Genomic DNA, 25,187 nt, shown 5'->3' on the forward strand with positions numbered 1-25,187 from the left:
TTACATAATTGTTTGGAGATAATTAACCTTGGATCCAAGGATCAAGAACAAGGGTGACACCTGTCTAAGATTAGACAAGGAGGTTCTGAGCAGATGTCCTTGCAGAAGTATCTTTTTGTGTAGGGTTGCAGTGGCCTTTGTGCAATGTTGTTGTTTTGTAGAGTCTTTTCTGATAGCTCTTGTTATGAGTCGTATTTACATTGAGAACTCTCCCCTCATGGCCTTCTCCAGCTCCATTTGTCAGAGTTTTAACACAAGTGACTTCATTTTGATTCTGACAATTTTATACTACTTTGCAAGCAGGAAAAAAATATATCAGAAAGAAGAGTCTAGAAACTTGAGATTTTGCAGAGCTGGAAGAGGCAACTGCTTCTCAACACTGAATAGTATTTGAGTTTCTAAGCCTGGTTAAAACTCAGCCTTGGCTGGGCACGGTGGCTCACGCCTGTAATCCCAGCACTTTGGGAGGCTAAGGCAGGTGCATCACAAGGTCAGGAAATCGAGACCACCCTGGCTAACACGGTGAAACCCCATCTCTACTATTAATACAAACAATTAGCCTGGCGTGGTGGCGGGCACCTGTAGTCCCAGCTACTTGGGAGGCTGAGGCAGGAGAATGGTGTGAACCCGGGAGGCAGAGCTTGCAGTGAGCCAAGATCACGCCACTGCACTCCAGCCTGGGCGACAGAGTGAGACTCCGTCTCAAAAAAACAAAAAACCAACAAACAAAAAAACTCAGCCTTAAGACTAGGATTATCTCAAGGGTATGGTTGTTACATCCATGTTAAAAATTCTGACTAGATTATATTTACAGAAAAACGTTCAACTGACAGTTACTGCTCTTTCAGTTTGACAAGGTAATATCAAGGCAGAGTGATTAAATATCTGGTTTCCTGAATGAAGCCTTACAATCCTCAAAGTATCTGATATTAAATCCAGAGAGAAAAGCAGAGGGGTGAAAAAGCAACAAAACACAGCAAATATAAGAAGCAGCAGACTAGACAAAAACTGTGACTTGTTTGCTTGTATGTGAAGCTGACAGGAATTAAGTAGACTAAAAAATTGAGTTTCTTAAAAAATTGTGCTTCTGAAAGAAATGCCAACCCAAACTAGGTCACACGTGTCAAAGTATATTAAAATGGAGGCCAGGTCTGAAGAATCCCTAGGCAGACAAAGCCAGTTAGGTCTCATATGACCTTAAAACTGATTGATTTACAAAAGTAAGCAAAAATTAACTTGAGCTAATTTTTATAAATGTCTATAGTAAAGAAAAACAGAACTTAAACTCAACCAATCAAAGACAGCCAACAGGATAGCCAAACATTTGATTGGTTAGCTATAAAGTTACCTTATTTCATCTGTCCTGTCTTTGCTTTTCTTCTTTGTCTGTCCTATAAAAGCGTCCCCATTGCGTTCCCTCAGTAGAGCTCTGGAACCACCTCAGTTTGGAGCTTTCCAATTTATGAACCATCATTTGCAAATAAACTTTTAAAAAACTTTAGTGTGCCTTAGTTGACCTTATTAACACATGTTGAGCTAAAACCCTGTATTAGTCTGTTCTCATGTTGCTAATAAAGACATACACAAAGTAATTTATAAAGGAAAGAGGTTTAATGAACTCACAGTTCTACATGGCTGAGGAGGCCTCACAATCATGGTGGAAGACAAAGAAAGAGGAAAGGGACATCTTATGTGGCGGCAGACAAGAGAGAATTTGCAAGGCAACTCCCCTTTATAAAACCATCGGATCTCATGAGAATTACTTATTCATTATCATAAGAACAGCATGGGAAAGACCCGCCCACGATTCAATTGCCTCCCACTGGGTCCCTCCCCATGACACATGGGAATTACGGGAGCCACAATTCAAGATGAGATTTGGATGGGGACATAGAAAAACCATATCAAACCCTGTTCTAGAGATACAGTTTAACATATTATGAAGACAAATGGGAGCTCACAGACAATATGAGAATCTCTTGAAGATTACACTTTTTTTCCTAGTTTTAAAATTACATCTTTTTTAATGAGACTTATATTCTTCCCCCAACTCAGAACATTTCCCTGTCTTTAAGGGAGACCTGCCACAGATAGAGAACCATAGAAAATAACAGTAACAACCACATAAACTGTCATGTTAGCTATGAAAAGAGTTGGTGGAAGGAATGGGCTCTCACCAAGACAGTGAAAAATAGAGGTAGGTGGTAAACAAATACGCAAAAGGACCATTCAGAAACCCAAGCAAACTATCATTCTCCCCATTTTACTGGTGCTATAAAGACCTGAAAAAAAGTGCCACAGAAATGGATTAGTGTTATCATCAAGAAATATATTTGAGCCGGGCACAGTGGCTCACACCTATAATCCCAGCATTTTGGGAGGCCAAAATGGGAGGATATCTTGAGCCCAGGAGTTTGAGACCAGCCTGAACAACATAGAGAGACCACCTCTCTATAAAATAAGATAAAATAAAATAAAATAAATAAAATAGCTGGGCATGGTGGTGCACATCTGTAGTCCCAGCTACTTAGAAGGCTGAGGTGGAAGGATTGCTTGAGCCCAGAAGGCCCAGGCTGCAGTGAGCCATGCTTATGCCACTGCCGGTCAGGCTGGGTGACAGAGTGAGACTCATATATATGTATACATTTAAATATATGTATACATGGGTGAGACTCATATATACAGATATGTATATATTTGTATGTATGAGATAAGCTGGTGAGAATGAGGTCATTGAAGCAGATATCCTGTTCCTTGCCAATTAAGTCAGTGATGAATTCCATAGTTAATACCACCATGAAAATGTCCTCCTCTATATCTGGCTTCTCTTCAGAGAGAAAAATTCCTAATTTTATAATTTTTTTTAATTTTCAACTAAGGGATTAATACAATAATTAAGGGATTAATATTTAATATTTATTGTTTCAGTACTTCTCTCTTGCTATGTCCATTAATTCCATTGCTCATTGTTAATTTGTTGTTAATTACATTAAAATCAGTTCTTCTGTAGGATCAGGTCATATTGATCTTTATGAAATCAGAGCAATCATTTTTCAAATGATTCAGCTGGCAATTTTCATACTAACAAATATTTTAGTTTTTTATAAGAGCCACAGGTGATAACTTTCCATATTCAAAAGAATGCCCAATGAAGTCTAGTGTTCTCAGATGCCGTTATGGACAGTTTTCCTTTCACTGTTTTCACTTGTTGCTTCACCCTAAACTGCAATTTATGAACACATTACAGTCCCCAGTTAGGAGACTAACAGGACATTGAAGAATGGCATTGGCAGGAGATTTCTGAATTCAGTAGCAGGAATGAACTCAAAACCAGCAGTACTGAGTCAGTTCTTGTTCTCTTCTGACTGAATTCGTGTTCATGGAAATGTTTCTGCAAGACTGAGTGGTCACAGTGTCAGAAGGCTCCTCAGGTTTTGCCTCTTCACACAAGTCCATTTCCCCTTTGACCTTCTGCCATGTCAAGATACAACAGGAAAGCCCTCACCAGAAGATGAGCAGATGTCAGTGCCTGCTTTTGGAACTTTCCAGCCTGCAGAAACATTAGGTTTTTATAGATTGTCCAGCTTCAATATTATGCAGCCTTAAAAAGGAACAAGATCATGTCCTTTGCAGGGACATGGATGAAGCTGGAAGCCATTATCCTCAGCAAACAAATGCAGGAACAGAAAACCAAACACCACATGTTCTCACTTATAATTGGGAGGTGAACAATGAGATCACATGGACACAGGGAGGGGAACAACACTTACGGGGTATGTTGGGGCAGGGCGGGGGTGGGAGAGCATTAGAGAAAAGAGTTGATGCATGCTGGGCTTAATATCTAGGTGATAGGTTGACAGGTGCAGCAAACCACCATGGCACACATTAACCTATGTAACAAACCTGCACATCCTGCACATGTACCCCAGAGCTTAATAAATAAATAAATAATACATTTTTAAAAGATCCACATGATCAAAAATGCAAACAAAAATAAATTATCCAACTTCAGGTATTCTTTTATAGCAACATAAAATGGACTAAGACAAAACTCTGTGGTGAAATCTCCAATTATTTGTAAGATGAAGTCATAGAAATGGGTGAGGTCCAAAAAGCAGGTTATAACCTATATAAACATTTAAGACTTTTATTAATATTGACAAAGGCCCCTACAAAATGCATGCACCAATGTAAGCTCTCACTAGCATTAAACGAGACTGCTCGTAACTTTGCACACATTATAATTCTATGTAACAATTTACAAAAGCCAAATGTGGCCAATTTGAAATGCAAAATAGAGCACTTGTTATTCATTTTACCATAGTACTATACTAAACTTACGTTTTTGTTTAAATGTGAGGCTGAATTTTTTATATATGATAATCTGGTTTTTAAAATTATTTTTATCTTTTTTATAAAACAGTAAAAGTATTAAATTTTTTTCTACTGTTTATATTGCAAATAGATTTTAAAGTTTTAAATCTATTATTTACCTTTTTATATTTATTTTCTTGAGGCATTCAGAAATTCTTCCAATCATGCTATTAAATGCATTCATTTTAAATGTACTCTGCCTTTAATATCATGTTTAAACATGTCTTCCCAACTTTCAAGATTACAAAACAACTCTTGGTATTTTCTCTGTTTGATTATGTTTACTGTTTCAATTCTATATTTAATCCTCTTATTTACTTTGGAAGAAGAAGTATGTTACACATTTGTCTTATTTCAAATTGCAATATTGTTGTTACAATACTAATAATTGCAGGGTTAATTTTTCTTCACGTATTTAAGATGGAAAAATCTATCTCACACAATATATTTGTAAACAAAAAAAGATATTTATAAACTCTATAATTTTTTTGTTGCACTGGAGTTTCCTCATTCTTTCATGATGTTATGCTATGCCACTCTTTAAAGAGAAGCGTTGGAGGACATGAAAGGTGAGAGGATAGACATGTAACTAATTATTTGTTGGACACCTAACTTAGGATGGACAGATTATATTATTTTTATCAGCAAATGTGAACTCATCAGTCTTTTCCTTAATGACACGTGCTTCCTCAAATTAAAGGCAGTAGAGTCTTATTTTGATTTTCTTGTAAAAGTTTTAAAGAATTGTTTTCAAATCTAAAGTGATAGTACATCTAGTGTAGTTTTTCTGTTTGTTGTGAGTTAGAAATACAATTTTGTCCCAATATTAAATGACAGAGGTCTCAATATCATTAGTTGAACAGTCTACGTTTCTTTGTTGTTGATTTCTAATGCCAAATCTATCACGTACGGAGGTTCCTATGTGATAAGAATAAACAATCTGGTCTCACCAGACCTGTCTTTAGTTTGATCTGCTGACCTATTACTTATTATATACATTTTATTTCTGTGTCACAACCTTCATTGTTTTGATTTTTTAAATAATTTTTTTGAGACACGGTCTTGCTCTGTCTCAAAACATACTAAAAAATTTTTTTTAATCTTTTTTTTTTTTTTTTTTTTCCTGACGGAGTCTTGCTCTGTAGCCCAGGCTGGAGTGGCTCAATTAAGGCTCACTTCAGCCTTGACCTCCTGGGCTCAAACAATCCTCCTGTTTCATTCTCTGATGTATCTAGGACTACAGTTGCCACTATACCCAGCTACTTTTTTGATGCTTTTAGAGACAAGGTCTCACTGTGTTGCTCAAGTGGGTCTTGAATGCCTTAACTCAAGTGATCTTCCCATCTCAGCCTCCCAACATGCTGGGATTACAAGCATGAGCCACTAAATAAATAATTTAAATAAGTCTTGCTATCTACTGGATACCCCTACCTTAATTTTCTTTTTCAAGAATTGTCTGAATTATTTTTGAATACTTAATTCATGTGTAATTTAGGACTATTTTGTCAACTTGAAAATAAATTTCTTTAAGATTCTGGTTAGAATTATATTGAATATGTGAATTAATTTGAGCATAATCAATGTCTTTGAAAATTAATTTTTGCATATCTATCTATATAGTTCAAATCCTTCACTAAAGTATTATAGTTATGTAATTTCACAATATATAACATCATGAAACACTTTTCTGAGACTTAGTCATAATCAAAATATAGTTCTTATTTGTAATAAGAAAGGGAATTTTTTTAATTCCACATTTTAATGGACCAGTGCTGGTGAATAGGTGTAATTTTAGCCCACATATATTGATATTGTACTCAGCAAGCTTATCAAATTTGTGTTATTTCAAAAGTTTTCCTGTTGATTTTTAAATTATCTAGGTGGAATTACTACTATCAGTATATAATTTCTTTAAATTTCCATCCAAATTTCTATGTAACAATATTTTTGTCAAAGTGTATTAGTTAAATGACCTAACGAAATTGTCAATAAACAAGTATCTTTGTCTTAATCTTGATTAAATGAAAAGTTCTATGTTACACTAATAACTATGCTTCTGTATTTGTTTAGTAGACATAAAAGTTATTAAATGTTGCTTCTATTTAAACTTGGTTTGGGTATTTATCTTGATTAGGAGTTAAATTAGATTAAACATTTTTGCAACGTCTGTTGAGATAATTTTATGTAAATTAAAATTATTTACTTTCTAGTTTTAAATTATCTTCAAATTCTTAGAATGAATCTTTTCATTTGTAATATATTTTAAGTATATATTATGAGACTAATTTACTTTTACACTTTTTTTTTAGCAGTTTTGTGCCTGTATCTAATTGCCTACCTTCTCATTATTTGCTGTCCTGTACTGTTTTTACTCATTTTGAGGATAATTTTTTAACTTCTTAAGATAAATGAGAATAAAACATTTAGGTTCACTGAAGTAGTTTGGAGAAGGTAAAAATTATGACATTTTTAAACTTAGTAAAAGTTTTTTATAAATCCATCTGAATTTGATATCTTGTGTATATTTTGATAGTCCATTCAAAATCTTTGAAATTGTTGATTTATTAAAGTTTTTTACTACTAATATAAATTTTTGTTAACCTATGCTTTTTAAAAACTTGGCAATTTCAACTGAGTTTTTAAATTTTGGAATAAAATTATTTAGAATATTGATTATATAAAGCTCTGCTATTTAGTATTTTCTACATTTCATCAATTTTTCTGCTTCTTGTATTTCTTGATCACTACCATCAGACTTTTGAATTTCCTAATCTTTAAAAGATTTTGGTTGTACTACCATTGTCTATTATATTTTGATTTTCTATTTATTTATTCATTCATTTATTTATTTAATACTTTGATTTTGGTTGACATCCAAAAGCATAATTACTGCCCTTCAGACAAATTCTAACTTTTCCTTTTGCTGAGTCTATGACTTGGGAAATTTAATTAACCTTTCTATCCCTTGGTTTTTTGTTTGTTTAGTTTTTGAGACAAGGTCTCATGCTGTCACCCAGGGCTGGAGTGCAGTGGTGCGATCTTGGCTCACTGTAGCTTTGACCTCGCAGGCTCAAGTGATCCTTCCACCTCAGCCTCCCTAGTAGCTGGGACTACAAAGGTGCACCACCATACCCGGCTAATTTTCGTATTGTTTGTAGAGGGCAGTGGGGTCTCACCATATTGCCCAGGCTTGTCTCGAACTCCTGAACTCAAGCATCCACCTGTCTTGACCTCCCAATGTTCGGGGATTACAGGCAGGTGCCACAGCACCCTGTCATGCCTCTGATTCTTTAAAAACCAAAGGGAATGAGACTGTTTTTAGGAATAAATATAAAATAAATAGCACACCTAAACCACCTAGAACAGTACCATGTACTAAGTAAGCGCAAGGTACATATTAGCTCCTTCTTAACTTCTTCACCCTTCTTTAAATTTTTCTGTTGTTCATTTTTCTTAACTGAAGGTGAATATGTGCCTCATTCATCTGGAAAACTTTTTTATAAAACATGTACTAATGGACATGGATTCTTAGCTTTAGCTGGTTTTTTCATTTTGATTGTGAAAAGCTTTTTCGTTGCTGAGTTCTAAACATTTATCTTTTATGTAGAAATGTCCATCTTTTTCTTAGTTATAGAGAATAGTTCAATTTTCAAACTTTTTTGATTGATTTAACATTTTACTACTTTACATTCTACATAATACTTATTCCATGGAATCTGTTCTTTGTTATAGTGTACATGGTTTAGGTGTGTAAATGTTTCATGTGTATTTGAATGTTTGTGTCCAGATTTCTGTCAAGTACAGATTTCTACATTAAAGTATTGAATTAATTTTTGCTAATTGCATTCTTAAAATATTCCATATCATTCTTTCTTCTGCTTGATATGGCAGTTTATTAAGTGTGTCTTACATTCTTATTATTTGTGGATTCTTCAGTTTCTGTTTGTGAGGCTTCTGCTTTATCTATTTACGTAATGCATTGTTAGGTATGTCCAAATTCATGATTATTGCATCTTTTCCATGAATTTTTTCTTTTTTTTTTTTTTTTTTGAGACAGAGTTTTGCTCTTGTTGCCCAGGCTGGAGTTCAATGGTGTGATCTTGGCTCAATGCCACCTCTGCCTCCCAGGTTCAAGTAATTCTCCTTCCTCAGTCTCCTGAGTAGCTGGGATTACAGGCACACGCCACCATGCACAGCTAATTTTTTTGTATTTTTAGTAGAGACGGGGGTTTCACCACATTGGCCAGGCTGGTCTTGAACTCCTGACCTCAGGTGATCTGCCCGCCTTGGCCTCCCAAAGTGCTGGAATTACAGGCGTGAGCCAACATGCCCAGCCTTCGATGAATTGTTTTATTCTTACTACTCTGTAATCACCTGTCTTTAACTGTTACTGTTGTTTACTTTAAATGTTATGTGATTATTAGTTTCAGTTAAATATGACAAATATAAACAAGCAATTGAATATATGCATGTGGAAGAGCATCTATCTTTCACATAACTAAAAAATACATAGGAAAGTTTTTGTGGCACAAATTGTCCAAGGGAATAGTGTGATTCTATCACCAACAAATGATAGGATAATAGACATTAGGCATAAGTAGCAGTCACTGTGCTCATTAGTTAGTGGTAGATTCTATCCATTTATTTTCTGTCACTGTGGTTTTCGGCTTTAGGTATGCCTCTTGAAAGCAGAACATAGTCGTGTTTTGTTTTCTTATTTATTCTCTGTCTTTTGATAGATCAAGCAAATTTATTTAAATTCATGAACATTTCTGATAACATTGAACTTGCTTTTACCCTTATTAAAATTTTGCTAGTTATCACTCTCTTTTCACTCTTTTTTTGCTTTGAGATTAAAGTGATAAGTTCTTTTTATTCATTTCTCCATCTGTTCTTTTTTTTTTTTTGAGACGGAGTCTCGCTCTGTCGCCCAGGCTGGAGTGCAGTGACGCGATCTCAGCTCACGGCAAGCTCCGCCTCCTGGGTTCACGCCATTCTCCTGCCTCAGCCCCCCGAGTAGCTGGGACTACAGGCGCCTGCCACCACGCCCAGCTAATTTTTTGTATTTTTAATAGAGACGGGGTTTCACCGTGTTAGCCAGGATGATCTCCATCTCCTGACCTCATGATCCACCCGCCTCGGCCTCCCAAAGTGCTGGGATTACAGGCGTGAGACACGGAGCCCAGCCTCATTTCTCCATCTATTCTAAGTTTCTATTTTTATATAACAAATCATTCCCCAAATTGCAGGCTTAAAACAGCAGTTTATTACTTTTTTCCTCACGATTCTGTGAATTGCCTGGACTTATTGGATAGTCTCTCATTGTGGTATTTCATGTAGTTGCCATCAGATAAGGGATGGGACCACAGTCATCTGAAGGCTCAAATGGGATGAACATCTACAATGATCCAACTCAATGGCTGACATAGGGAGGATTCCCTCTTTTTCTACTGATTGGAATAGTTTCAGAAGGAATGGTACCAGCTCCTCCTTGTAACTCTGGTAGAATTCGGCTGTGATTCCGTCTGGTCCTGGACTTTTTTTGGTTGGTAGGCTATTAATTATTGCCTCAATTTCAGAGCCTGTTAGTGGTCTACTCAGGGATTCAAATTCTTCCTGGTTTAGTCTTGGGAGGGTGTATGTGTCGAGGAATGTATCCATTTCTTCTAGATTTTCTAGTTTATTTGAATAGAGGTGTTTATAGTTTTCTCTGATGGTAGTTTGTATTTCTGTGGAATCAGTGGTGATATCCCCTTTATCATTTTTTTGGGGGTCTATTTGATTTTTCTCTCTTTTCTTGTTTATTAGTCTTGCTACTGGTCTATCAATTTTGTTGATCTTTTCAAAAAAACCAACTCCTGGATTCATGGATTTTTTGAAGGGTGTTTTGTGTCTCTATCTCCTTCAGTTCTGCTCTGATCTTAGTTGTTTCTTGCTGTCTGCTAGCTTTTGAATGTGTTTGGAGAGCAGTTTCTCATAAAAGCTTGTGGATTCAACTGTAAAAGTGGCAATCCACTCTGACTCCCCTCTCCACTGCAGAGAGCTTTCTCCTTTCACTTATTAAACTTTTGCTCCAACCTCACCCTTTTGTGTCCACACTCCTTAATTTTCTTGGTCATGAGACCATGAGCTCAGATAACACCTTAGTAATAATATCAATGACCCGGACCTGTTTTGGTAACACCAGCTCTGGGGCCAGGACACAGGGGCACTCTCAGGCAGAAGACTGAAATCTGTGCAAGTGGTATACAAATTTATCCCTTCATACACAAATCTCAGGCCAGTCTCTCTCTTGGACTTCTAAAATTTTACATTCATTGTGATGAGAATCAACATTTTTGGTTCATTTCAAAGGACAGGCTCAAGTTTTGCCAATGCTAATATGGCTCAGCAGAAAAATACATGTGGCATGTATTAAGAAAGCACATAAAGGATCTACATTGACTGGGTTTTCATAATCACAAAAAACGAATAAATTTGTATGAGTATCTTTTTATGAAGGCAAGGAGGAAAACAGGTTAATGGAAGCCTATGTAAATGTGCTTATGATTTAAAACAAACTTATTTCCTCAGGAAAAATATATTTTTCACCTCACCTGTTAAAGTCTTAGGAAAGCTTAACCTTGATAATCTCCTAATAACAGAACTTATGTTTCTTTTCTGAACCTCATTCCTTCTCATATTGTAACAATGAAATAAATAAATGAATAGCAAGTGAGTAGTGGAGCACACTAAACTCTGAGTACTGACTGCCTTCTATTCCACTTAATACCTTTATAAGAACATTGTTATGTACCTAAGTCATGTCATCTATAAAACTAAGGTAATGATAACAATCATATGTCCCTAATATAATGGTTTTGATGATTAAGTGGAACATAGTAAATGTTTAAAAATGTTTTCTATTATAACCAATTTGGCTAGGATAGGTGGAAAGAATAGAAATATGATAATTAATTGTGAAATGTATAATATATATTAATAGGTCATCAACATCAAATTAAAAAATATAGATGATTACCATGATAGTGAAACCAAAGTTTTTAGACAAGTCAAAGCAAAGTTGAAGTCTCAGAGACCATTGTGTTTATTTGCTAACTGTATTATCAGACTGCTTAGTTGATACAGTGAATACAATAATTCTTCCAATGTACATAAACTGCCAGACAAGCAACTCAATGCAATTCACTCACTCTCGGAGAAGTTTATCCCCTCTGCCAATGTTCATCTTTCCTGGCAAACCATCCTTCAGTATTCCAGGCAAACTAGAGCAAGGTGAAGTTGAAGAAGATCCTACTTTCTATTCCATTCAGAGAGCTTCCGGGTCTTCAAAAAAGATCTAGTCATGTGGGTGTGAAAGAGCTGAGTCATGAAATTTGGACCTTATTATAAGTCCAGAAGGAAAAACAAGGGGTTTGAAGCACAAGGGTGATATGATCTAATTTCTACTTTTAAATGATCACTCTGATTGTCGTGAGGGAACTGATATGGGATGTACTGGGGGAAGAATGTTACCAAGACCAGGTCGAGGCTGTTAAAGACCTCCAGGAGAGAGCATTGTGGGCTGAACAACAAGCTTCTAGTAAAGATCATGCAAGTGGACACATTTGAGATGTATTTTGAAGGTGGAAATAATTAGATAAGCTAATGGGTAGTGCCTGGAGGGAGTGAGGATTTTTGAACCACTAGGTAAACACCTGTGAGTAACAGAGAAAAAGTTGGGATGTGTTATGAAAGATGAATCCTAAAATTTCATATGTTGAAGACTGACGCTTCAGGACCTCAGAATGTGAACATCCATAGTAGAAGGGAATTGTGTTGTTGACGGCTGCCACCCACTCTAGGTGCCCAAGCTCCTGCAGCAGTCCTACTTCTCCCTTTCACCCACACTCACTCCCAGACAGTGTCCCTTTCAGCTCTTCCATCACCCCTTCTTTTGATTTGGCTGGTGAGAGGATAGCTGGTATTTATACTTTCTTGATATGCTAGTCTCTTCTGCTGATTGTTGACATTGGAGAAGGTCATGGAAGGGACCTGAGCTGAGCGACCTTTAGGAGCATTTCCTGTTCTTTTCCTGTACTCTGCTGCCAAGGAGAAATCTGTCTTTCACCAGGCTTGCAGCTTTCTCCGTTACCCACATCATCAGGCAATATCTGTCTGGCACCCCTCTTTGTTCCTTTTCTCTGGCCTTCCTTTTTGACATGATGGTTGACCTGAAATCACCAAGGCAGGACTGCTCATCTCCAGGTCTAATGGAAAACAGTATCTGGTGAAACCAAAGAAAATAATCCCAGTAACCCATTGGGAGCTGCTTGGCTTAAGCAACTACCCTGTGCCTAAGACACAACCCATCAAGCCCAGCTAAAACTGATCCAGTTTCCACAGGGCCAGAGAAGAATTGCCAATTAAGAATGCATTCCCACTTCAAATATGTCTATATTTATTTCAGGGAAAATACCAATCTGCCTGGGTCCCTTATGAGAACATTGTTGTCTGTAGAAAAATCTAATCTATTAGGAAGCCTTCTTGTTTTGTTATCTGCAACTCTTCAGAAGAGCCAGACCAGACCCTCGTATGCACAGCACAGGATCCACTCATGCACATCTGTCTAGGGCCTTGTCTTTATGATTTTCTGTCACATGGCCTCTCAGCCATGCCTCCAACCAAGCTATCCTCAAATAAACACTAGCCATGCACAAAAAGTGAAAAATTACACAAGGCCTACAAAAGGTCTGAAATGGAAAGTGCAGCTGGTGATACTGAGTAGTATATTTTATGAATTGATGAACAGGGAATTTCTAGGTATCACAGAGCAATCAGCAGCTGAGAAGAGGAGTACCAATCCAGGACCCTGGAAGGATTTTTCAGAAACTTAATAGTTTATTGTCCAATTGTAGAGACAAAAATGAAAATAAAGATAGTGAGGAGTACCATACACCATTGCTTAGAAGATTAAATAAATGTCATCTCCCACAAGTCATGTGGGGAGAAAAAAACTATATAGGAAGAAAATTACAAACGACAAGGTAGTCTCAGCATATAAAATATCAACAAATAAATGTAAGAAAGAGAATAAGAAAGAATTAGTATTAGAATATCATAGAAAAAATCATCTTTGTGAAAGAAAACTCTGATGAAACTGGTGACATAAATACTGAGTAAAAAACAGAAGACCAATCAAGGCATTTGAGGCTTGAACAGGCATTACAAATCATCAAGTTGAATATATAAGTATGGCCACTTAGTTATTAGTGGTGAAGACTACGGTATTTGTTAGAAGAAATAAAGTAGATGATGAATTCTATAGAATATTCTGGAGAAAGTGGAGGTCTTAGCTACATGACATCGTGTGGCTCACTTTGGGAACCATGTTTCAGTTTGTTTAGGTCTAGAAATTCCTTGGTGGTTTCTGTGTTCAGTTTTGCTTTAATAATCCCTAAAGATTTTTTTAAAATACAAATTTTTTAGCTTGCCTGTATTGTACAGCACCAACGCTTGCCTGAGTGTAGTGAGATCCACAGAGTTTGGAAAGTTCCTGTAGCATGAGGAGGCTGCGGGGCAGCCTTCTGTCATCTATGTGTACCCAGCAGTGTGCTGTCCTCACACAACTCACGGATAAGCAGAGAGCATCTCTATTACATGAAAAATTTAGCTAAATATACAAATATCCATGCGCACACATCATGAGAGATGGAAATAGGCTATCAAAAGAGTCAGACATATTGACCGTCTTCACTGTTAGCTGTAGGATTGCTGCCCAACCCCCCGACACACCCACACAAACTCACATACACACAAATGAAAAGCACAGTGGGAAGCAGAATAGCAGTCTTTCCAAACAGACTGAAAAACAAATGATGTCTAAAGTTCAATCCTGACACTGTGCTGATTGCTTGGACACAGTTCCGTCAAAACATTTGTCCAAGTCATAGTTGTACCTTTTAGAAATTAGCCACAAACAACATCCTCCCCAACCCTTCCTGCTAGGCTAGAGTCCCAGAAGAAATGAGGGATACACTTGACCTGAAGTAAGCAAAGCAGAACCCAGTCTCTGAGGCGAGGAGGCCCACCTGGTAGGGAGCTCAAATGCGCCATAGTCCTGCTTGTCTTTATAAAGGGAGCTGACACGTTTCTCCCAGCATAAAGTTGGGAGTGACACCAGAGCCTTCTGCAAGATGCTTCTGATTCTGCTGTCAGTGGCCCTGCTGGCCTTCAGCTCAGCTCAGGACTTAGATGAAGGTAAGCCGAATTGGGGGAAGATATTGTGACTCTGATTGGGGTTTACGGGCGAATGCTATAGAGGGGGAAAGTGGAGGGAAGAGAGGAGGATGAGAGAACAGATAGGACTGAAGAGTTCTCATGCCAAGGATCAGAAGACCTGTTGTGCCTTCATTCCTCATCAAGACCTCATAATTTATTGATTGCACAAATAGAACCCAATAAAGAATTTGTACCGGGGGAGTGAGAGAGTGAGATTTGCATTTATAGAGACATGGGACTGCTGGGAAGGATGTGGAGAATGCAAGACAGATTCAGGGAAGTACAGCTGTGAAGATCCTATACTGATCCCAGTAGACAGGGATGATGGTGGCCTTGCTGGACAGTGGATGAGCATCCATGAAGGAGATAAACACATGTCAGAGCTATTGCTGAGGCAGAGAATTGGGTAAACACTTGCCTCTGTCTACATAGAGTTAGAGAATCACCAGAGTGAAATATCGTCATTTTTCTCTCTCCTGCATGTAGTATTTTAATGTTCTGGGAAGGGCATTTGTAAGATTGTATCTAAGTGGCTATGTCTAGTGGCTCCTGTTGAGAAAGCTTGCAAACATAAACAACATATTTACAGATGAAAGAGGGCAGAAGGATCCCCAAATATTTCATTGAAATACTCAAGAGCCCTTTAACTAAATAAGCACTAAGGCTTGAGGAATCATGAGAGGACAAACAGGGGCCCTTCTATGTTGAGTTCCTGGTTGACGCTCAGTGTAGTAACAATCCTGCTTTCCCTTACATCTTCTTCCACTTCCGGTAGCATCAGAGAGTGGCTGATGAGATCTCAAAGGGGATGCACAGGGTGTGATCAGAGGTCCTTTATCCTCGTAGAACACTATGAGCTCTGAATGATTCATGAAGTAACTTTTCCCATCATCCTGTACTTCTTTTCTAGATGTCAGACAAGAAGACGTTCCCTTGGTAATATCAGGTAAATCCCAATAAATTCTCAGTAAACTCTGTCTCCATTTTTCCCTGAAAAATTGATCAGTTCTCCAGTGTCTTCTTATCATCCTTGTCAGGAACTGGCTAATATCAGTGCCCCAGAGATATAAACAGTTTTCTCCCAACCTTGATTCTGGGACCATGAGTAAAGAAATTTGATTTTTCACCACCCTTATGTGGATTAAGAGGAGTTCTAATTAGGAAGCCTTGGGAAGGGGGGAGGTTGGGAGTTGAGAGGCAGGTCAGGGAGAGAGGGGCCGGCCGTGTGGTGAAGACAGAGAGATATGAAGAGAGGAGGGTTTTCCAGCATGAGCTCAGCTCTTCTTGTTTCAACTCACACAGATGGAGGAGACTCTGAGCAGTTCATAGATGAGGAGCGTTAGGGACCACCTTTGGGAGTACAGCAATCTCAACCCTCTGCTGGTGATGGGAACCAGAATGATGGCCCTCAGCAGGGACCACCCCAACAAGGAGGCCAGCAGCAACAAGGTCCACCACCTCCTCAGGGAAAGCCACAAGGACCACCCCAACAGGGAGGCCATCCCCGTCCTCCTCGAGAAGGGCCACAAGGACCACCCCAACAGGGAGGCCATCCCCGTCCTCCTCGAGAAGGGCCACAAGGACCACCCCAACAGGGAGGCCATCCCCGTCCTCCTCGAGGAAGGCCACAAGGACCACCCCAACAGGGAGGCCATCAGCAAGGTCCTCCCCCACCTCCTCCTGGAAAGCCCCAGGGACCACCTCCCCAAGGGGGCCGCCCCCAAGGACCTCCACAGGGGCAGTCTCCTCAGTAATCTAGGATTCAATGACAGGTACGATTCCAGTTTATTATCCATCAAAGGCTCCAACTGCTACAGTTCTCCAACTTCATTGTGCCAATGAATCCTCTGAAAACCTGTTAATATTGCCCTGTCCTGGAACACATTTCTCATGAGTTTTGTTCAAATATTCTGGGATAAGGTAGCAAGATCTTGTTTTTAAACAATCTCTTGAAGGCAATTCCAATTTTGAGAATCACTATCTTCAAATTACCTCTCTTAAATAGGGTTGGGAATGAGGACATAGAATCATGTTCTCCCTTTGGCACTCTGTTTCCTTTCCTCAAACTCAAAGACTCCCATTTATTTAAAGTTTTACCTGAACACTCTTTGTTCAGGACAGGCTCAGTCCTGCCTCACACTAGCATTTCAAGTCCAGTGTTCCTGCTAAATGGTCCTTGGACTTTTAGCTGTTAAATGATATCTCATTTTTTAAAACACATTTCACATTTAAAGTCATACATGCTTAAGCTAACAAAAACTAATCTCACTGCATAGACATGTACCAAGCTAAATAGCAATTCATTTCTCCTCCCCTCTACCCTTCCCAAAACTCCCACTTTTTACTGTTTGGAAACTCCTCTTTGAAATATTTATTGCTACATAACTATATATAATTTTCCCACCACTAATACCACACTTTATATTCAGTTCTGTGTCTTACTTATTGGAAAATTTTATTTCTTAGCTTTCACATGAGTTTATTTAGATCTCTTCAGTGTTTATTGGTTAGTTTTTTTTTAACAATTATATACGATGCTATTGTTTGGTTTTTCCGTAATTTACTTAACCAATCCCTGTCACTGAACATTAAAGCTGCTTTCACACTGTCCCTATTACAGGATATGTTGCAGTCCCCATCTTTCTGAAAATAACCCTTAACGTATCCAACAGCCACAAAGCATGAACAACCTAACAATAATCGTTTTTCTTCCTCATCTAAGCAACAGTTTAAAGCACATTACGTGCAATGGCATAGAAAGTGTGAACAAAGAAAATGATATTAAGGAGGGGGGCTGTAGAAGGGATAGAGGGCAAAAGGATGGTTTTGCATCTTCCTTACCGCAGTAAACCAATGAGGTAATAGACATTTCCTGCCATGTCAAGTCTTGCCTATAATCTTCCTTGTCTTTTTCAGGAAGTGAATAAGAAGATGACAGTGTTTCAAATGCCTTGAAACATAATGTGATCATGCTCTAACTTCAATATACCAATAAAATAATCAGCTTGCAATTTCTGATTGTAGCATCTCCTTCTGAGTGTTTGGGACTCTGGAATCTGAGACCCATGTTCACATTGTAAGAACATCCAGGACCCCTTCTCCTTGATGTTTCCAGCAAGCTTCTTTCCTCCTTATCCTTATTAAGTCATCTGCCTGGGGAAGGAGTTCCACTGTTTCTTTCCTTCTCTGTCTTCTTAGCTCGAATTTAAATTGCACAATTATTTTCAGGTCATTTCCTGATAGTCTAGTCAGCTTATGAATGTAAGCAAAACAGGACCAATGAAAGAAAGTCCCAGAAGCTGAGAGAAACTTTAACAAGTTTGAGAGTAACTTATTTTGTTTTCTAGGAAAGTGAGTATTGTTCTATGCCTGTATTCCCCAGAAGCCACTAGACCTATTTTCCCCTATTTTATCACTGATCAGTTCTGTCCCTGCCTATGATTCTTACCATTCTTAAGAAAACCTGAATGGATTTCATCAAGGCGGCAGCATAATTTGAAGGGCAATTGCATGTGAAAATTGATGTGACTTGATTTACACAATAGTCAGAAAACATTTTAGAAATTGATGACTTTATAATGCAACCAGGAGTATTGAAAAAAAAGTAAGCAATGAGCTCAAATAATTAAAAAAGAGAGACAAAATACACTTGGGAGAACAGAAATAAGAATTAATGAAAATTTAAAAGATTAAATGAATGAGAAGAAATGATTCATAAATTTTGAACTAACAGTAATAACTTCTTGAAAATCCAATAAAATTGGCAAAAGATTGTGAAAATTCTGGAAGAATAAGGGAAACAGATAATCTTCAGAGTAATCAGGTAAAGCCTAAACAAGTGTTTTAAAAGATGAGTTTTTCCTACATTCTGAAAAGCAAACATGAAAAACTGAACACAGTTTTTACAGATATACAATATGGAGTGACTTATATACAAAATGACCTTAAAAATATATTAAACTCATTATAGTAGTTAATATCTAAGTAAAATATGATGAAATTTAATAGAGAATTCACTCCTCCCAAAAGCACCTTCATGGAAGATTCCTCATTAACAGGCAGTCCTTTAATATGCTGATTTATACAAAATGCTGAAAAGAAGAGAAATACCCCAAGTTCTTGAAAAAAAATTTTTTGATATGACTACTCTAACAGTAATAACTATAAATCTCACTTTAAATAATTTAAAACAAATTAAAGTGATATATGAGTTAAATGACCAAGCAGACTTGATTCTAGGAATGTTAAGGAATGTTCATTATTTGTTTTGGATAATGAAGTCAGCAGAGGAAAAAAAAATATGACCATCTCAAAAGATGCCAACGTTGTCTTTGATAATATTTAATATATTTTTTAAAAAACAATTCTTGTAAAATAGTTTTTTGATTAGCTTCTGACCGTGATTAAAATGGTGTACCTCAAAGTAGCTGCTAACCTTATGTGTATCTGCAACACCCTGAAAAATTATCTAATAAAAAGGCACAAAGAAAAAGCTTGTCAATGTTGTGGATAATTAGAAAGTGAATAATTTTATTTAATATTAGATAAACAAGCACATAACAGAGATACATATATTCAAATGGAAGGAGTAAAATTACCACCACATGCAGATCTGTTTTTCTGTCCAGAAAATAACAAGAGAATCTAGTCAGGTAAAAAAGGAAAGGAAGGAAAGCCATTGTAATTAAAATAAAATTTAATACAATAGCTGTTTATTAATTCAACTTCTAAAGAATCTTTGTGATTACACAATGACCAGCTAGTAAATATAATAAGAAAATGATTATTCACAAAGGAACCAAAAGGCCTAGTCTTCGAATTTTTAATGCCATTGTGATAGCAAGCATCTGATTATTTTACTCTAAGTTATTTCCACTTCTGATTTTAAGAACAGCTTCTTTCCCAGGGATGGGTTCCCCCTAGTGATGTATTCTCTTCACCACAAGAGTTTGCAGCTCTGGCTTTCTTTCTGCTCATCTGTAAAGATAACTACAGCTCCTCTATAAACCATCTCACCATTATTACCGAAATCAGACAAATTCTGGAGATAGTCAAAGCTGTGAGGATTCGAAGATCTCTTTCACATCTTGACCCAGTCAATTCCGTTCACCAATGTTATGAATCCATTCCCCAAAATTCCAATTAGGAATTCTATATTTATTATTATAATGAGGATACTATACAAGGCATTTAGCATGGCTGCAAAGAGAGAGCTCCAATGTCTAACTGCAACGCTGACAATTTCTTCATCTATCACATGTACCTGTTATACATACTTATTAATTGGATGTGCAGTTAATTTCTTCCTTTAAAAAAAAACTATAGGCTCAATATGAAAGTAGAAAGCACTAAGGTGTACTAATGAATGGGCACACAGCTTTTTTCACAAAAAGATTATTTTGCCCCAGACAGCTATCTGCATTCTGATCCAGATACTGTATGTTCTTAACATAAAGTGAAATTTCTCATACTTCATGATGAAAGAAAAAACTGAATTCTCATTGTTAATAAACAAATAAAGACAATTCTCTGCATCATTGTGCATGTTTGCTTTATCTAATCTCTTCACAATTTGCTCATTCATTTTAATTGTTATCAATTGCATTAAAATTCAATGGATAGAAGTATAACATATAGCAAATATGTAAATTAGTAGATGGAGTATATTGAGCACTAAAATCATCTCCACTGAGGAATGCTGAGGGAAGACTGAGGGGATATTTTCATAGTTTATCCAAAGCTCTTATAATTCAAAGCACTGAAATTTACTGAATGAATCCAGAGGAGCCATAACTCCTGAATGCTGAGTGCTGATAATTTACATTTATTTATCAATTAATTGCTTGCAAGTTCCCGTATACACACACTTTGCAGAATAACCTTATAGGATTATTGTCCAGGAATGACTGCTGTCTTTTTGGCAATAAGAATATAGGGCTCAGGAAATCACATGGATTCAAAATCTTCGATTTTCTAATAATTAATTCTTGCTTCCTTCATTAATATTTATTAAGCTTATCCTGACATTAAAAAATATTATATATCGAAATATTTTAAAAACATAATTACCCTTGATATTCTCTAATACTTAACTGAAAATATCCAGGAACATTTGAGAACCATTTACAGGGCTTATGAAAACTGATAGAACTCTATATTAATCCCATACAGCAGCCTCTTTGTTAGAGCCAGATAGGGACGATGTTGAGAATGCAGAGGAACATCTGCAGAGCATGAATTGTCCTCATTTTGTATTTCTCCACTACTCAGTAATACCCACTCCCCTAGAGTTATCAAAGGTTGGGTTTTATTCAGCTTCCCCACACCTCTGCTGAGCAACATCTGTTCTATGGCTGTTAAATCTTACTCCAAAGTAAGTAAGTATAGGTTTGCTAAACAACACGGTGGAGTTAAATCCCAATATATTCTTATTTCTTCAAGAAAATTTTTAAATCAATAGAGAGCAATAAACTACCTCAGCAAAGACCTGTAATGTTGTCTATATGATCCTCGAATTTGGAGGGATCCAGATTGAGGAGTTAAGCAGGCAAAAATGGGAAATTTTAAGAAAAAACTTTCAAGGATAGGAGCGCCAACACATGACCCAGGCAGAGGTAGGATGGACATTACAGGCTTGGCATCTTCCAGGATATTGAGCTGAATTTGAGGAACACACCAATTCCTACAAGAATGAAAATGGGGTAATGGAGTAGGCTCTGAAACTGAATTTTCATGGGGCATTCGATGATGAAGCAGAACCTAGGCTCCAGGAAAGCTAGAACTCACTTCAGAGGAGCTCTCTGCTATTGCTCTCCTATCCCTCCCACCACCCCCCACACACACATACACACACCCCTGCAGCTTTCTTCCCTTAAAAATTTACTACTGGGGAAGACAAACCAGTAAGGTAGATAAGACAACAAGAATTCCTACATATTTTATTCCAGTAAACATAAGGCCCAGGCTAAGATCAAAAAATAAGAATAGGAAATAATAATATTTGATTCTTCCAAAGTTGCAAAGAGAAGCTTTCTAAGAATGCATACTTGTGTGCAGTTTTCCTCCTGAATTGTTTCTAATATGCCACTTGAGGTATACTTGACATGCAATAAGTTGTACAGATATAAAGTGTACAATTTCATGAGTGTCTCACCATGTGATACTCATCACATGTGAAACCATCACTATAATCAGGTAACAAACATATATAGTACCCCCAAAACTTTCCTTTATGTTCCTGTGTTATTCCTCCAACTTACCACTGCCCATTCTTTATCAAACCCCCAGTTACCAGGCAACCATGGATCTGCTTTCAGTCACTATAGATTAGTTTCCATATTCTAGAATGGTATATAAATGGAATCATACATCATTGTGTTTTCTCTGTGCCCACAGATGCCTGTTTCTTCCTCTTTTTATAAAGACACCAGTCCTATTGTATTACGGCCTCACTGTATGGCCTAATTTAACCTTAACTACCTACTTAAAAGCCTTATATCCAAATACAGTCACATTGAGAGTGTGGGCTTCAACACATGGATTTTGGAGACAAACAAGTCAGTCCATAACAGTCTTTCTGAAGCAGATTGGTTATTAGCATTTTCAGTAAGGAGGTATGTTTAGTAAACAGCCCTCATCTTTTTTTAAGGGGAGAGGGGAATGTTATTATTTAATTCAAACCCCAGAACAAATTTTTAGCAAAGAATTCAGGATTATGGTTACATTCCTTAGCCCTTGAAAAAATGAATCAACTGTCTTCTGGCACACAATTCTTTGACACAATTTTTCATGTTATTCAAACTGGGATTATCTTCCCCTTTTGGAGATTACCTCTCATTACCTTGCAGCTACTTTCTGAATTCCAATTTGCCTCTAAGGTTGCAATTTTATTTCTCTCTCTCTCTCTCTCTGTGTGTGTGCGTGCGTGTGTATGAATATGTATATTGTATTTTGTTAAATCTAGAATGCATAGACTAGAAGACATGTCATTGTTTTATGTACCACCATTAACAAGTATCATTATTTTAATTGGTCAGAGGAGAGGGAAAATATGATCATCTTAATAAACAGCAAAAAATTTGATAGTTTTTAACAGAGATTTTATTATAATACTATACACAGGAAGATAGGAAACAAATATTCTCCCTGAACAATATTTTTAAAAGAATTTATCTCAAAGCTAGAGTCAGTATTACGTTTATTGTTAAAACACTAGAAAACACTCCATTTGCAAAGACAGCAGTTACGATCAGGATTACTTAACACTTTGAATGTTCAAACCATTTCATTATACAACTGATACCAAAAAAGAATTACGAGTAGTAAAATGGAGAAGTAAAATAATCATTATAAATCACTATATGCAGATGATATAATTTTCTATCTGCAAAGCCAAGAGAATGAGCAAAGCAAATGTGGTAGTTTAGTAAGGCAGCTGGCTTCTAATTCAACAAACGAAGCAAATTACTTTTTTGCATACATGCTAATCAGGTACTAAATATTATACAAAAATTAAAAACACTTAATATAGGTACTAAAATTCCATATTCTTTTATGTACTTTATCTACCAGATTGAGATGTAAGTTTAAGAAGCCTATTTTTAGTAACTGTGTCACATACATACATACACACGTACACACATGTATCTTATACATTATAGGTTTCTCATTTAAAAATCTCAAGAAAGGTGAATGATTGATACAAAATCTATATTACCTGTTTGTATAAGAACTCTTTATAGTATTCACATTCTTCTCTGTATGGTAATATACATAATTTCATATATCCTAATTTGTGATATGTTTGGATGGTGTTGATTCCAAGCATATCTTTGTAAAATTCACAAAGTTATACACAATGAAAGAACCTTGAGGAAGTATAAATTTATATAACATACAAGAATTTCTTAGGAGCTATTTTTTTTCTAATATATTCAAGATGATTCTCTAAATTCTTTGTGACCTGAGGGCTCCCCATCTTTGAACATGTACCTCAGCCACAGTAGCACTGACAGAGAGGCCTGTCTCAGCTTCTTGTTTCCAAGAATCAGAACACATGAGTGACATGAAGGATAAGCCATTCCCATCACCTGGGAAAGAATAATTAGATTTTCCTCCAACCTTTCAGAGGTCCAAACTGATATGAAAAAAGACAGAGAGAAAATGGCATAGAGTAGGAAGAAAGTCATCATACTTTTAACTCCTCTGTGGGCTTTGGTGCTGGCGTCTCCGGATCTTTTGACAGTGTGCTGCATCTTCTTGCGATGTTTCCACATGGAGAAGATGAGGAGAAGAAACATTGCCAGGGACAAAGTAAAGGGTATGAAAATGAACACAGTGCTGGTTAATACAATAAGACTGGAAAATCGTGTAAAGTTACTTGAATCAGAACTGCAAGTCTTGTTTCTTCTGTATCCATTGATACTGGCATTTATATGGATGTTTATCAGTGCAATATTTAAAAACAAGAAGACCGAAGTCACAAGAAGCAGCACCAAAACCACCTTTTTAACTCTCCATTTTAGGTAGAGAAAAATAGAGTTAGAAAAATTGGCTATCTTGAGAAAATAAAAAGTACCGAGGCCTGTAGCTAACCAGACACTAAAATGATTGATCACTGTCCAGATATTAGTAAGCATTCTGAACATTTTTTCAGTGGCAAATAAAGCTGGGAAAAACACAGACACACACCAGCTTCCGAATATTAACCAAACCAGGCTAATTTTAGAGATTGCCAAAGCAGTGAGGATCCGATCAACTGAAGAGATCTTTCTTCCCTTGACCCAGTCAATACAGTTCACCAGTGCTATGAAACTATTTCCTAAATTTCCAATTATAAATTCCACAATTAAAACGAATGTAAATATGCTCTTTATGACACCACCCATTGCCTGTAAGAGCATGCCCCAATGTCTAATACCACTGCTGAAGACTTCTTAATGCATTCATCTAAAATGCTATGTATATCTGATTCTTGAAAATTCAATAATATATTCCCTTTAAAAAGGGAATGTTAAACCAGCAACCATCCAGATTTGCTAATGGCTGGGTTTAAAGCTCTCTTCATAAAAATCTCTGTATTTCCCCAGACAGCTCAGCTGAGCTTCATCCAGATGCTGTGTGCCTTATACACAGTAGGCTGAAGTCTTTTGTAGCTGGTGAGAAAGGAAACACTGAATTCTCATTTGTAAACATGCAAATAAGGACATATTTATTTTCATTGGTTTGTGTTTTTTTTTTTTTTTGTCTTATCTACATACTTCAGTCTGTCAAATTGAGTTCTGGGGAAGTATCATTACAAAAATTGGTATATGAAACTTTCTAAGCACTGAGAATTTTTACATACTTCCGAGTTTGGGTGGAGAAAAATGGGGAGATGATGGTGAAAGTTTACAGAACCTCAGTTAGACAAGAGGAATAAGTTTTGTTTTGCTTTTTTTGAGATCTATTGAACAGCATTGTGAATATGGTTAATAATAGTGTATTGTACATTACAAAATTGCTGAAAAAGTAACTTTCAAATGTTCTCACCATAAAAAAATAATATTTGTTAC

At 36.8% G+C, this 25,187-nt stretch overlaps 2 protein-coding genes across 2 annotated transcripts in view; one reads left to right on the forward strand and one right to left on the reverse strand.

The window, feature by feature from the left end:
- PRH1 (proline rich protein HaeIII subfamily 1) overlaps positions 1–25,187 on the reverse strand; it is a 245,644-nt gene that overhangs the window by 43,422 nt on the left and 177,035 nt on the right. The window lies entirely within an intron of this gene.
- PRH2 (proline rich protein HaeIII subfamily 2) lies at positions 15,810–16,933 on the forward strand. Its single transcript, XM_003829599.6, is given in 1 exon segment — positions 15,810–16,933. A coding segment is annotated over 1 exon segment (510 nt). The 5' UTR covers positions 15,810–15,878; the 3' UTR covers positions 16,389–16,933.

The sequence above is a fragment of the Pan paniscus genome, chromosome 10 (genome assembly GCF_029289425.2).
Source record: "Pan paniscus chromosome 10, NHGRI_mPanPan1-v2.0_pri, whole genome shotgun sequence".
NCBI classification, from domain to species: Eukaryota; Metazoa; Chordata; class Mammalia; order Primates; family Hominidae; genus Pan; species Pan paniscus.